At 41.8% G+C, this 14,175-nt stretch overlaps 1 protein-coding gene across 2 annotated transcripts in view; it reads left to right on the top strand.

Annotated features, from left to right (window-relative positions):
- The window catches only part of man1a2 (mannosidase, alpha, class 1A, member 2), a 127,509-nt gene that overhangs the window by 76,107 nt on the left and 37,227 nt on the right, over window positions 1–14,175 (top strand). For both annotated transcript variants that reach the window (XM_014174073.3, XM_014174072.3), the window contains one exon: window positions 2,541–2,621. In XM_014174073.3, coding sequence (XP_014029548.1) covers window positions 2,541–2,621 — 81 coding nt within the window. The remainder of the gene's footprint in view (window positions 1–2,540; window positions 2,622–14,175) is intronic.

The following is a 14,175-nucleotide window of genomic DNA, read 5'->3' as shown; positions in this document are numbered from 1 at the left end:
TCAGCTCTGAGGGAGAGGGACAGGAGGATAAAAAAGAATATATATATATATATCTATCACACACACACACACACAACCGTTCAAAAGTTTGGGGTCATTTAGAAATGTCCTTGTTTTTAAAGAAAAGCTAAAAAAAATTCCCAATAAAATATCAACTTGATCAGATACAGTGTAGACTTTGTTAATTTTGTAAATGACGATTGTAGCTGGAAATGGCTGGTTTTTAATGGAATATCTACATACAGTTGAAGTCGGAAGTTTACATACACTTAGGTTGGAGTCATCAAAACACGTTTTTTTCAACCTTTAAACAGCTTGGAAAATTCCAGAAAATTATGTCATGGCTTTAGAAGCTTCTGATAGGCTAATTGACATAATTTGAGTCAATTGGAAGTGTACCTGTGGATGTATTTGTAGACCTCCACAAGTCTGGTTCATCCTTGGGAGCAATTTCCAAACGCCTGAAGGTACCACGTTCATGTGTACAAACAATAGTACACAAGTATAAACACACGCGTTCTGTCTCCTAGAGATGAACGTACTTTGGTGCGAAAAGTGCAAATCAATCCCAGAACAACAGCAAAGGACCTTGTGAAGATGCTGGAGGAAACAGGTACAAAAGTGTCTATATCCACAGTAAAACGAGTCCTATATCGACATAACCTGAAAGGCCGCTCAGCAAGGAAGAAGCCACTGCTCCAAAACCGCCATAAAAAAGCCAGACTACGGCTTGCAACTGCACATGGGGACAAAGATCATCATTTTTGGAGAAATGTCCTCTGGTCTGATGAAACAAAATAGAACTGTTTGGCCATAATGACCATTGTTATGTTTGGAGGAAAAATGGGGTGGCTTACAAGCCGAAGAACACCATCCCAACCGTGAAGCACGGGGGTGGCAGCATCGTGTTGTGGGGGTGCTATGCTACAGGAGGGACTGGTGCACTTCACAAAATAGATGGCATCATGAGGAGGAAACCTGTGGATATATTGAAGCAACATCTCAAGACATCAGTCAGGAAGTTAAAGCTTGGTCGCAAATGGGTCTTCCAAATGAACAATGACCCCAAGCATACTTCCAAAGTTGTGGCAAAATGGCTTAAGGACAACAAAGTCAAGGTATTGGAGTGGCCATCACAAAGCCCTGACCTCAATCCTATAGAAAATTTGTGGGTGGAACTGAAAAAGTGTGTGCGAGCAAGGAGGCCTACCAACCTGACTCAGTTACACCAGCTCTGTTAGGAGGAATGGGCTAAAATTATCCCAACGTATTGTGGGAGGCTACACGAAACGGTTCACCCAAGTTAAACAATTTAAAGGCAATGCTACCAAATACCGATTGAGTGTATGTAAACTTCTGACCTACTGGGAATGTGATGAAAGAAATAAAAGCTGAAATAAATCACTCTCTACTATTATTCTGATATTTCACATTCTTAAAATAAAGTGGTGATCCTAACTGACCTAAGACAGGGAATTTTTACTAGGATTAAATGTCAGGATTGTGAAAAACTGAGTTTAAATGTATTTGGCTAAGGTGTATGTAAACTTTTGACTTCAACTGTAGGTGTACGGAGGCCCATTATCAGCAACCATCGCTCCTGTGTTCCAATGGCACGTTGTGTTAGCTAAGTGTGTGTGTCCGCGCGCTCGCAACGTGTGTAACGTGTGTGTGTTTAAAGGAAAATTCGGACATTTTAAATGTTTCATGCAAGATTCGTTTGAATATGAAAAGCCACATTGTATATCAAAGGAGTTGAAACACTGCAGGGGTGAGGAAAGAACATTTCTGACTTCTCACGTCTACTTTGTATAAAGTCTTTCAGTATTCACATTCTTACACATTGTGTTTACAGGAGTCACATGAATGACATGAATTGAGACACCTGAATGACTGTATGATTGTTACGTTTCTGATTGTTTGTCTGCATAACTGGAATGACTTATAGTTACTGCGTTGAGGTTTTCAGTCACCTGAATGACACTTCTCTTTTGTGTGTGTGTGTGTGTGTGTGTGTGTGTGTGTGTGTGTGTGCGCGCGCGCGCGCATCACCCATATGGCAGCTTTCATATTTTGTGTTGTGCAGTAGTGTGCATAACCTGACCAACCGCAGGCTTTCTAACACAGGATGTTTTACGACGGCGCTCTGCACCTGGCTCCTAAATGTCATTGGAAACGGGTAGCAGAGCTGACGGAAGGTGGAGTCTGACAGGGCTGCCTCCCCCTCCACCTCTTTCTCTAATCTCCCAGGGTGACAGTTGGATTTACAGCCCATTCAGGTTGTTAGAGAGAGAACGTTGAGGGTATTACACAGGGAACAAGTTTGTATTTGTGGTAGTACTTGGAAAGGTACATTTCTTATTTTTATTAATCTGACATATGAATTTGGTGTTGGTGTTGGTCTGAATTTCGGAATGTGTGCCATTACACACTGGCGTTAGTGTTACTGTGCAGTATGTAGGATGTGGTTTTGGTGCAAGGCTGCTCTGGCAGTACTGTGCTCTGTCTCTGATTGATCCCCCTCTCCTCTGTTTCCTCAGAACGCAGAGGTGTCTGTCTTCGAGGTCAACATCCGCTTCATTGGAGGACTGCTTGCCGCCTATTACCTCTCAGGACAGGAGGTAACTATTCACCTGGGATTAGTTTACACTGTGTGTGTGTGTGTGTGTGTGTGTGTGTGTGTGTGTGTGTGTGTGTGTGTGTGTGTGTGTGTGTGTGTGTGTGTGTGTGTGTGTGTGTGTGTGTGGGTGTGTGTGTGTGTGTGTGTGTCTGCAAAGGGGGGAGTCTTTGCTGTGTGTGTCAATTGTGGGAGGCGGAGGAGGGTTTACTTTGTGTGTGTGGGGGTATTTGACAGGCTGTTGATGAAGCACCAGACTTTGTTCAGTTGAACAGAATGCAAAAGAGGTAGAGAAGCAGAGGCAGGGGAGAGCAAAATGAAAAATAGGCTCAGATTAGGAACGCAAAGGGAGTGAAAGCAAGGAGAGAGGAAGAGAAAGGGGGATAGAGTGATCACAGCTTCGTCTTTCATTAGCCATCTGGGGAGTGATGGAGGCCCACAGGTTAGAGATGGTCGCCTGGGAAATAACACTTCAGGTGCACCATGTTAATGAACACACACCTCCCAACATTCTTATCTGCCCTCTAGCTCTAATGAAAATCACCACAAATCCTCCTCCTGCCCTCCCCTCTCACTCTCTCCCCCCGTCTCTCTCCCCTGCGGTATCGGTCATCCCCCTCTCCCTGCTCCTGTTAGAGGAATGCGAGTGGTGGAATTGAGCTCCAGCCATGCGTTTCGGCCTCTCTGCCGGCCCCACGCGCCTTGTCTAACAGGAGCAGATTTCTGGCCGCGCTCCATGTACCCTCTTAATTCTCATCTCTCCTCCCCTCTTTTCCTTCACTCGCTTGCTTAACTTTCACTGTCCTCTTCTCATTCACTCTCTGACGTTACTCTCACCTCTCCCTCTTTCACCCTCTGAATAAATGGTGATAATTCGGCAGAGGCTGGAGGAGTGGTGTGGTAAGGAATCAGAGAGATGTTGAGGCTGGGTGTGGTAGGGAATCAGAGAGATGTTGAGGCTGGGTGTAGTAGGGAATCAGAGATGTTGAGGCTGGGTGTGGTAAGGAATCAGAGAGATGTTGAGGCTGGGTGTGGTAGGGAATCGGAGAGATGTTGAGGCTGGGTGTGGTAGGGAATCAGAGAGATGTTGAGGCTGGGTGTGGTAGGGAATCAGAGAGATGTTGAGGCTGGGTGTGGTAGGGAATCAGAGAGATGTTGAGGCTGGGTGTGGTAGGGAATCAGAGAGATGTTGAGGCTGGGTGTGGTAGGGAATCAGAGATGTTGAGGCTGGGTGTGGTAGGGAATCAGAGATGTTGAGGCTGGGTGTGGTAGGGAATCAGAGAGATGTTGAGGCTGGGTGTGGTAGGGAATCAGAGATGTTGAGGCTGGGTGTGGTAGGGAATCAGAGAGATGTTGAGGCTGGGTGTGGTAGGGAATCAGAGAGATGTTGAGGCTGGGTGTGGTAGGGAATCAGAGAGATGTTGAGGCTGGGTGTGGTAGGGAATCAGAGAGATGTTGAGGCTGGGTGTGGTAGGGAATCAGAGAGATGTTGAGGCTGAGTCCTTTATTCCATGTGTGTGTGCATGCCAGAGAACTAGCCCTGCCATGCAGTGATGGATGATGTTTACTCCTCTGCTCTCCCCCTCTCTCCTCTTCTTTCCCTTCTCTTTCTCCATTCTGCCAGTTTCATCACTTTATTTTTTCTATCACAAACTCCTTCACACTGCCCCTCTCCTTCTTTTTCTCCTGAAAGGTGCTTGGTCCTCTGGGATATGTAGTTTAGGTGAAAGGTGCTAGCGCCTCTGGTAGGGCTGGGCAATATTGAATGAATTTCATTTAATAGAATATATGTTTTGGTGCGATATTCGAAATGCCTGTACCGCAAGAACTGTTTATTGTATTGTTTTCATGGCAATTTACAGTGGTTCTTCCTTTAAAAGTTGCGTCGTACTGCAGCACAGCTTGCGGGCTGCCGCAAAATTCTTTGGCACGTTATTTAAGTGTCAGCCATTGTTGCCATTAATGGTAGTTAGTACTAGTTTGCCCACCAGAGGGCATCTTTGAGAAGCTAAGTTATTGAAATGACATGGAGCTGGAGGCCTCAGTCAAAGGGAGCCTTGAATAGAACAGACTATGTGGGATTGATTTTTAGAAATGTATCTTAATTAATTTGAATACTGTTTTTTTTCTATTCCAAGAAAAATGTAAATGTATTTCTTACTGTAGCTGTGGTACTGTAGGCCTACGGGTTTCCTTTAGGAAGATATGGCACTGGACAACGTGTTTCTATTCCAAGAAAACAAAAATGCATTTGTTACTGTAGCTGTTTTAGCGTAACTTACTTATTGGCATAAAGGCCTGCTTAAATATACAGTACATCAATCAATCACTCATTTGTGCATGTCATCACACAGCATACAAGTCATCCATGTCTTTAATTACAGTCAAGCATTTTAGTTATAAAACTAAATAATAAAGGGAGCCTTGATTTAACTTTACTATCACGGCTAAAGCGATTTAATTGAGGTTTTCAGATGGGAAAAGATGGCGCTGTACAACGTGACCGGTCGGGTGTAGGCCTAGGCTACTAAGTGACTGCGAGTGAAGAGCAAATTAACCTTTACATTTCCACATAAAAATCTGATTTATAAAGACCAGTCCCCATGCTCTGTCATTCAGTGATATTTATTCCCATTGTAATTTGTTATGGATCCATCCAGATGTGGTTAGAAAACAGTGCATTTGGTGGACTATGCAAAAGATATGGGATAGGTGGCATGCCTCGCAAACATCCATTAATACTGTACATTTAAAGTCCCTAAACTCTGCTAGAGTCTGTCTTACTGATAGCCCATCAAGGGTGGATGGCTTCTAGCCCATCAAGGACACATTGTTTGCAGAGTTCACAAACAGGAGGTGGAGTTCCACATTTACACATAAAAATCTGATTGATATGTCAAGACCAGTCCCCATGCTCTGTCATTCAGTGATACGTATTCCCTATTGACCTGCTGATAGCTGAAATAAACATCTGCATTTTGAAAGAGTATTTTTATCATTATTTTATTAACGAAAGCATAAATATGTTGATGCGCAAATACTGTACAATATATTCTTGATCCAACATTTTGCAGTTGCATGAGGTTTTGCGGTTGCATTGCAAGTTGGGGGGATTTTTTTTCACACCTACAGTAGCCGAGCTATTAGACTAGACTTCAACCTTTATAAAAGGATATTGTCTTGCTAATAGCCCATCCATGGGAACCTTGTTTGCAGAATTCACAGCTTACTACGCTTGTGAAAAACAAAATGCCTCCAGCTGTCCATCACTACTGTAAATAAAAACACAGCATCTACAGTGCTACAAATATATTATTGAATTCGATAAAAAAATTCAAACGCACATAATTTTCCATTTTATATTAACAAGTGGTTGCCATGGTGAATAATCCAATAATAATTGGTATGGCACGGCTCTCGGAACTCATTAAGAGGTGGCTTCTGAATGAAAATACTTGCAGATCAATAAAATGTCCCTGTAGATCTAATTAAGGATTCTAAAGTAATATCTAAGGGGCATTTTTCGTTATGGCAAATCTGGTCTGTGATATTAATTTAGAAATGTAAAACCTTACAAAATATCTAAGGGGCTTTTATATAATTACAATGATCCCCCTCCCCTCCTTGGCAAATGTATTGTCCTGCTAATAGTCCATCATGGGTGGATGGCTTTTTTTGTATTCCAATGTATTGAATTAATTAATTAATTAGTAATTTACCATTCTCCGAGTGGAAACGTTGTTTGCAGAGTTCACAATCTCATTTTCAAGTCCTCTGGTGGTTACAGTCGTAACCCTGGAATGGGTAGCTGGCTTGATGAGAACTATGTCTGTTTTCTTTGGTCGCAATGTCTTTTTTTTTAATAAATAGCTTGTTTTTGAATGGGAACTGTGTTAACTTCTTTGGGATAAGGGGCGGTATTTTGACATCCAGATGAAAAGCGTGCCCAAAGTAAACTGCCTGCTACTCAGGCCCAGAAGCTAGGATATGCATATAATTGGTAGATTTGCATAGAAAACACTCTAAAGTTTCTAAAACTGTTAAAATAATGTCTGTGAGTATAACAGAACTGAAATGGCAGGCGAAACCCCGAGGACAAACCAACCCCCAAAACAATATTTCATCCTACCACTGATTTCAATGGCTGGCACTTTTATAATAGGGTGAAATCGTGCCCGATTGCAGTTCCTAGGGCTTCCACTAGATGTCAACAGTCTTTAGAAAGAGTTTCAGGCTGGTTTTTGGAAAAAGGAGCCAGAAATTGTAGTTTTTCTAGGTGGCTCCCATTTTGGCTGTAGTGTTTCCAAACACGTGAATGAGAACGCGTTCTTTGGCATTTTTCTGCGGTAAAGACAAAAACGATTATCCGTCTTAAATTTTATCGTTTATTTGTGTATTAGGGTAGCCGAGGTTTGATTATAAACGTTGATTTACTTGTTTGGATAAGTTTATTGGTAACGTTTGGGATTCATTTTGTATGCATTTTGAAGGAGGAAAACCGAGTGGATTATTGACTGAAGCGCGCCAGCTAAACTGAGTTTTTATGGATATAAAGGACTTTATCGAACAAAAGGACCAGTTGTAATGTAACTGGGACCTTTTGGAGTGCCAACAGAAGAAGATCTTCAAAGGTAAGGCATATATTATATCACTATTTCTGACATTCGTGTCGCAACTCCCTGGTTGAAAATGATTTGTTATGCATTTGTGTGCTGGGCGCTGTCCTCAGATAATCACATGGTTTGCTTTCTCCGTAAAGCCTTTTTGAAATCTGACATGGCGGCTGGATTAACGACAAGTTAAGCTTTATTTTGATGTATTGCACTTGTGATTTCATGAAAGTTTAATATTTATAGTAATTTAATTTGAATGTGGCGCTCTGCAATTTCACGCTAGCGTCCCATGGATCCGCAAGAAGTTAATTGGGGAGTTTGGGGTGGGGTGAGGAGTACTTGAAAGGTGTGACTCCAGGTTACAATAAGCCATTGTATACAGCAGATTGCCGATTGTCCTCACTTTGATGCTATAACAACATACTGTAGGACCATGACCAGGATCTCTGTTCATTTAAGTGAGCAGATTAAGACTTTCAGGAGGAACGGAAAATTATCTGTCAGTTCATAAACCATGTGCCATAGAATCGGTACATCTCAAATCTCTTCCCAACTATTTTGCAATCTGTATGGCACAGCTGTAATTTTTTTGGTCCTTTAATGAAACTGGTATATTTTTATTTATCACAATTTTCTTTAACCAATTTTGGTCTTTAATGCATGGCAGACAGACAAGTTCCTTACTTTCCCCCCTTCCACTTGATAAAGGTTCCAATTAATAACGTTTTTTTTTATCAATTAGTATATTTGAGTTTAACCACACTATTTGTTGTATTATTTCTTTTGTCTTTTCTGGTGATTTAAACTGACATCGCAACCAACTTTCTATGGCTTGTTTAAAAAATAACGATATCTTCATCAGTAAAGAAGGGCTTTCTATAGAGGGGCTATCAGTCTTTCACACTGTGGTAAATAAAAACAGTTCGTTAATTAGAATTATTTATTTCTGTTTTTAGAGGGAGAGAAACCAAAAGCCCACCATACCTATTTTTCAAAAATCGTCATTCCACATGTCAAGTGTAATTCCCCCATTGTATTTACCCAAGTTCTCTCTTAACTCCAGGACCACCGACAGTTTGTTGTTGTTGCCTGATGCACAACTCTAGTGCCAGAGAAGAGACTCTTAGACTGAAACCGCCTCCGTTCATTTATGAAAAGATAGTCAATTTGTGCCACAATTTAGACTACTGATAGATCAGCGTTATTACTCCCCCTTGTGGTATTGTGGTGCAATGACAGAATGCCACCATCTACCACTAATGGTTGGGGCAAGCTTGAAACTTTTAAAGGAAGAACCACTGTATGTCTGCTTGTTCATGTCTTTTTTGTCTCATCCCCTTTCGCTCCTTTCTTCGCTGTGTGCACCTTCCCATTTATACACGCACCAAGCCCCTCCCCCAAGATGAGAGATCACTTCCTCCTCTCTGACAAGTGGTTTCAACTCACTATTTGTATTTGAGTTTTTGGTCCAACAGAATGGGTCATATGGAGACCGAAATGCATTGAGACATTATTTTACTGTAATAGAGGAGAAGTTAACCTTTCTAATGATTTAGATTGAGCGCAAAGCAGACAATACTAAAACGAGAGTATCAATGAATAATGATTCTGGAAAATGACTGCTCAGTTTGTTGTGTGCAATATTGCAGTACAATGTACCACAAGTAGCATTTTAGCCAAAGACTTTTATACTAGCTGTCTAGTCTGCGTTTTATAAATGTGCACTAAGCATAATACACAATTATATAAGGAATTGGCAACTCGTTCTCATTGAGAAATAAGGTAGGCCACGTGATTTCAACTTCTAAACAAAGTGGACAGGCTGGCATGCTGTATAAACAGAGATCCCAGTTGGCTAAACTTGAAATTAAAGATGAGCTGGCTACTCACAAGCGTGTGTGCTTGAGAGATTGTTTATGAGACCTGTGTTCTATAATGCCTGCTACAAGAGGTTAGTCATTATTATTGAATGACCGTTATGCATGGTTCAGGTTAAATTTGTAACAAAGGGCATTTTCATAGAACGACTTGAAAGCCATATCAGTGATTGCAAAAAAGCAGATTCAACTCTTTGGATAAAATAATGACATTATTAGTGGTTCTTATGGTTATGGGGGGCTTATATTTAACCTAGGTATAATTTCACAAGCCCTGAATTCATTTGATTATTGCTGACTTTGAAATGCAGTGAATTCTATATTTTAATTGTATAACAAAGCTTATTTGAAGAAACATTTTTAAAAGATCAATGTGTATATATTGTGAATCGACCATAAGAATAAGAAATTATAATAAAATAAATAAAAAATATCCTAGCGTCTGGGATATGTAGATTAGGTGAAAGGTGCTATTGCCTCTGGGATATGTAGTTTCGGTGAAAGCTGCTGGTGCTCTACTGTTGAGACCAGGAGGACAACAGCTAACAGCCTGTACAGAGTAATAACCTCACAGCAGAGAGAGAGACAATGGGGGGTGGGGGGGGAGCGAGAGACTGGGGCAGGAAACACAGAGAGCAAGCTGATTGCAGAGAGAAAACAGGAGAAGAGAGCAGGTCTTGTAATGTAAGATAATGAGCTGGGACACTGACGCACTGCAGCTAGACAGCTGTCTCTGCAATACATATTTTTCCTTCCTTTCTCCCTCCCTCCCTCCATCTCGCTCGCTCTCCCTGGTTTATCATGTATGCTGTGCTCTACTTTGCAATGTCTTTCAGTTTGGTGCTGAGGCTGTGTCTGTCTCGCTGGGGAGCGCTTGACTCACTTTCATATTGTCAAACATGGAGCCCATCAAATGCAGAACACCGCTCCCTCTGTCACACTGGCCGGCTGCCACTGCGCCGAGGGAGGGACTGCATATGAATAGTATGAATGTGAGAGAATCAGCTAGGTCTTACAGGCCATATAGAAGATAATCATGCAATTTAATTGGTTAAGTTGGAGGGCCTACAATTAGAGGTCGACGGATTAATCGGAATGGCCGATTTAATTAGGGCCGATTTCAAGTTTTCATTACAATCTGACATCGGTATTTTTGGACACCGATTTGGCCGATTTTATTTGTATTTTTTTACACCTTTATTTAACTAGGCAAGTCAGTTAAGAACACATTCTTATTTTCAATGACGGCCTAGGAACGGTGGGTTAACTGCCTTGTTCGGGGGCAGAACGACAGATTTTTACCTTGTCAGCTCGGGGATTCAATCTTGCAAACTTACGGTTAACTTGTCAAACGCTCTAACCACCTGCCTTACATTGCACTCCACGAGGAGCCTGCCTGTTACGCAAATGCAGTTGCTAGCTAGCATTAAAGTTATCTTATAAAAAACAATCAATCAATCATAATCACTAGTTAAGTACACATGGTTGATGATATTACTAGTTTAACGAGCGTGTCCTGCATTGCATATAATCGATGCGGTGTGCATTCGCGAAAAAGGACTGTCGTTGCTCCAAGGTGTACCTAACCATAAACATCAATGCCTTTCTTAAAATCAATATATATTTTTAAACCTGTATATTTAGCTAAAAGAAATCCAGATTAGCAGGCTATATTAACCAGGTGAAATTGTGTCACTTCTCTTGCATTCATTGCACGCAGAGTCAGTGTATGTGCAACACTTTGGGCCGCCTGGCTCGTTGCGAAATAATTTGCCAGAATTTTACGTAATTATGACATAACATTGAAGGTTGTGCAATGTAACAGGAATATTTAGACTTATGGATGCCACCCGTTAGCTAAAAAGAATAAACGTTTTTTCGAAATGATAGTTTCCGGATTTTACCATATTAATGACCTAAGGCTCATATTTCTGTGTGTTATTATGTTATAATTAAGTCTATGATTTGATAGAGCAGTCTGACTGAGCGATGGTAGGCACCAGCAGGCTCGTCAGCATTCATTCAAACAGCACTTTCGTGCGTTTTGCCAGCAGCTCTTCGCAATGCTTCAAGCATTGTGCTGTTTATGACTTCAAGCCTATCAACTCCCAAGATTAGGCTGGTGTAACCGATGTGAAATGGCTAGCTAGTTAGCGGGTGCGCGCTAATAGCGTTTCAAACGTCACTCGCTCTGAGACTTGGAGTAGTTGTTCCCCTTGCTCTGCATGGGTAACACTGCTTCGAGGGTGGCTGTTGTCGATGTGTTCCTTGTTCGAGCCCAGGTAGGAGCGAGGAGAGGGACGGGAGCTATACTGTTACACTGGCAATACTAAAGTGCCTATAAGAACATCTAATAGTCAAAGGTATATGAAATACAAATCATATAGAGAGAAATAGTCCTATAATTCCTATAATAACTACAACCTAAAACTTCTTACCAGGAAATATTGAAGACTCATGTTAAAAGGAACTACAAGCTTTCATATGTTCTCATGTTCTGAGCAAGGAACTTAAACATTAGCTTTCTTACATGGCACATATTGCACTTTTACTTGCTTCTCCAACACTTTGTTTTTGCATTATTTAAACCAAATTGAACATGTTTCATTATTTATTTGAGGCTAAATTGATTTATTGATGTATTATATTAAGTTAAAATGTGTTCATTCAGTGCTGTTGTAATTGTCATTATTACAAATAAAATAAATAAAAAAGAAGAAATCGGCATCGGCTTTTTTGGTCCTCCAATAATCGGTATCGGTATCAGCGTTGAAAAATCATAATCGGTTGACCTCTACCTACAATCTTGATTGGCTAGAATGGCTTGAGCTCAGGTTAAACCGCAGCTCAATTGCTTGATTAGTAAATTCAGTCACGCAGTTGTGGATAAATTCCCAAGAACACAGTCCCATGGTTTTTCAAGCTTGTTTCTGAGGCCTGATATCATAGAATATAGTATATGACAAATAATAAAGGAATGACAAAGGATTCAGTTAAACAATAACTAGCCAAGTAATAAATGGTGTAAACCCCATAGACAGACGTAGAATCGTGAGTTTACCTAATCCTGTCTCTCCCTGGAGCCTTTGAGGGCTTTCTTCCTAAACAGGCTCATTCACCAGATTTCACAGTATACCTTCTGATCATTTTATGGGACTCCATTACATGTACACAGTGGCATACTCCCCCAGAGAGCGAGATGACAGAGTGTTTGTGTGCCTCTGTATGTGTGTTAGGGCTGCACAATTAATCTAATTCACATCGAAATCAAAATATTGACATGTGCAGAGATCCAAATTGCATGAGGTATTATGAAACGCATTTTAGCCAGGCGTAATGTTCGTTTTTATAGTTAACTCAGTTTTTTTCTCCTTTTGCGGCTGCTTCACATACACCAACGCCATGCCACTCAAGTACTGCAGTTCCTCCTCCTCACTGTTAGATTCACTATGTTTGCGTGCTGTTCTGTTAGGTGAAATGCAAACACGAACAATGCTACTTTCCACTTTTGCTTCTTATTATAAATAATTATATTTCTATGATTCCAACGAGTGGTTTGATCTGTATTGCACGTGAAATCGCATGTACTTTTTTTGCCTATATCGTGCAGCCCTTATGTGTTTGTGTTTTTATTTTTTATAGTGTGTGTGTGTGTGTGTGTGTGTGTGTGTGTGTGTGTGTGTGTGTGTGTGTGTGTGTGTGTGTGTGTGTGTGTGTGTGTGTGTGTGTGTGTGTGTGTGTGTGTGTGTGTGTGTGTGTGCGCTCCCTGGCAGGCTGAGGGGTCCTGCGGGTCTATCCCAGTGAGACCTGGGCTCATATACTCATATGTGTAATAACAGGATCAGCTCCTAAGTTAGAGGATCGGTGGGAGCAGCAGATTAGAGTCAGCACTACGACCAGCCAGAGCCAGAGTTCCAAATCTGCAATCTGACCCGACCGACCCGGCCTGCCAACCTGGCCTCACAGCTAATCCTGATAGAGTGATGGAGAGAGGGAGAGCTTGTTAACCAATGAGAGTCGAAGCCGGGGGGTGGGGGTCTTCTAAACTGTATGGAATAGTTTTTCATATTGAAATTCATAGTAAGGATTATTAAACTATTTGATTTAATGTAGCTATTTGACCCCTGAAGTTCACTATATGTACCAAACTATGTGGACACCCCTTCAAATGAGTGGATTCGGCTTTTTGAGCCACACCTGTTGCTGACAGGTATATAAAATTGAGCACACAGCCATGCAATCTCCATAGACAAACATTCGCAGTAGAATAGCCTTACTGAAGAGCTCAGTGACTTTCAACGTGGCACCATCATAGGATTCAACCTTTCCAACAAGTTAGTTTGTACAATTTCTGCACTGCTAGAGCTGCCCCGGTCAACTGTAAGTGCTGTTATTGTGAAGTAGAAATGTCTAGGAGCAACAACAACTCAGCCGCAACGTGGTAGTCCCCACAACTCACAGAACAGGACCGCCGAGTGCTGAAGCGAGTAAAAATTGTCTGTCCTCGGTTGCAACACTCACTACTGAGTTCCAAACTGCCTCTGGAAGCAACGTCAGCACAAGAACTGTTCATCGCAGGCATCATAAAATGGGTTTCCATGGCCAGGCAGCTGCACTTAACCCTAAGATCACCATGCGCAATGCCAAGCATCAGCTGGAGTGGTGTAAAGCTCGCCGTCATTGGACTCTGGAGCAGTGGAAACGCGTTCTCTGCAGTGATGAATCACACTTCACCACCTGGCAGTCCGACAGACAAATCTGGGTTTGGTGGATGCCAGAAAAATGCTAAATGCATAGTGCTAACTGTGAAGTTTGGTGGATGAGGAAAAATGGTCTGGGCTGTTTTTCATGGTTTGGGCTAGGCCCGTTAGTTCCAGTGACGGGAAATCTTAACGCTACAGCATACAATGAAACTCTAGATGATTCTGTGCATCCATCTTTGTGGCAACAGTTTGGGGAAGGCCCTTTCCTGTTTCAGCATGACAATCCCCCCCGTGCACAAAGCGAGGCCCATACAGAAATGGTTTGTCTCGATTGGTGTGGAAGAACTTGACTGACCTGCAGAGAG

Source organism: Salmo salar, chromosome 25 (assembly GCF_965601325.2).
Source record: "Salmo salar chromosome 25, fSalSal1, whole genome shotgun sequence".
Lineage (NCBI taxonomy): Eukaryota > Metazoa > Chordata > Actinopteri > Salmoniformes > Salmonidae > Salmo > Salmo salar.
Note: the sequence above shows the minus strand (reverse complement) of the source record. Positions and strands in the feature narration are given on the sequence as shown.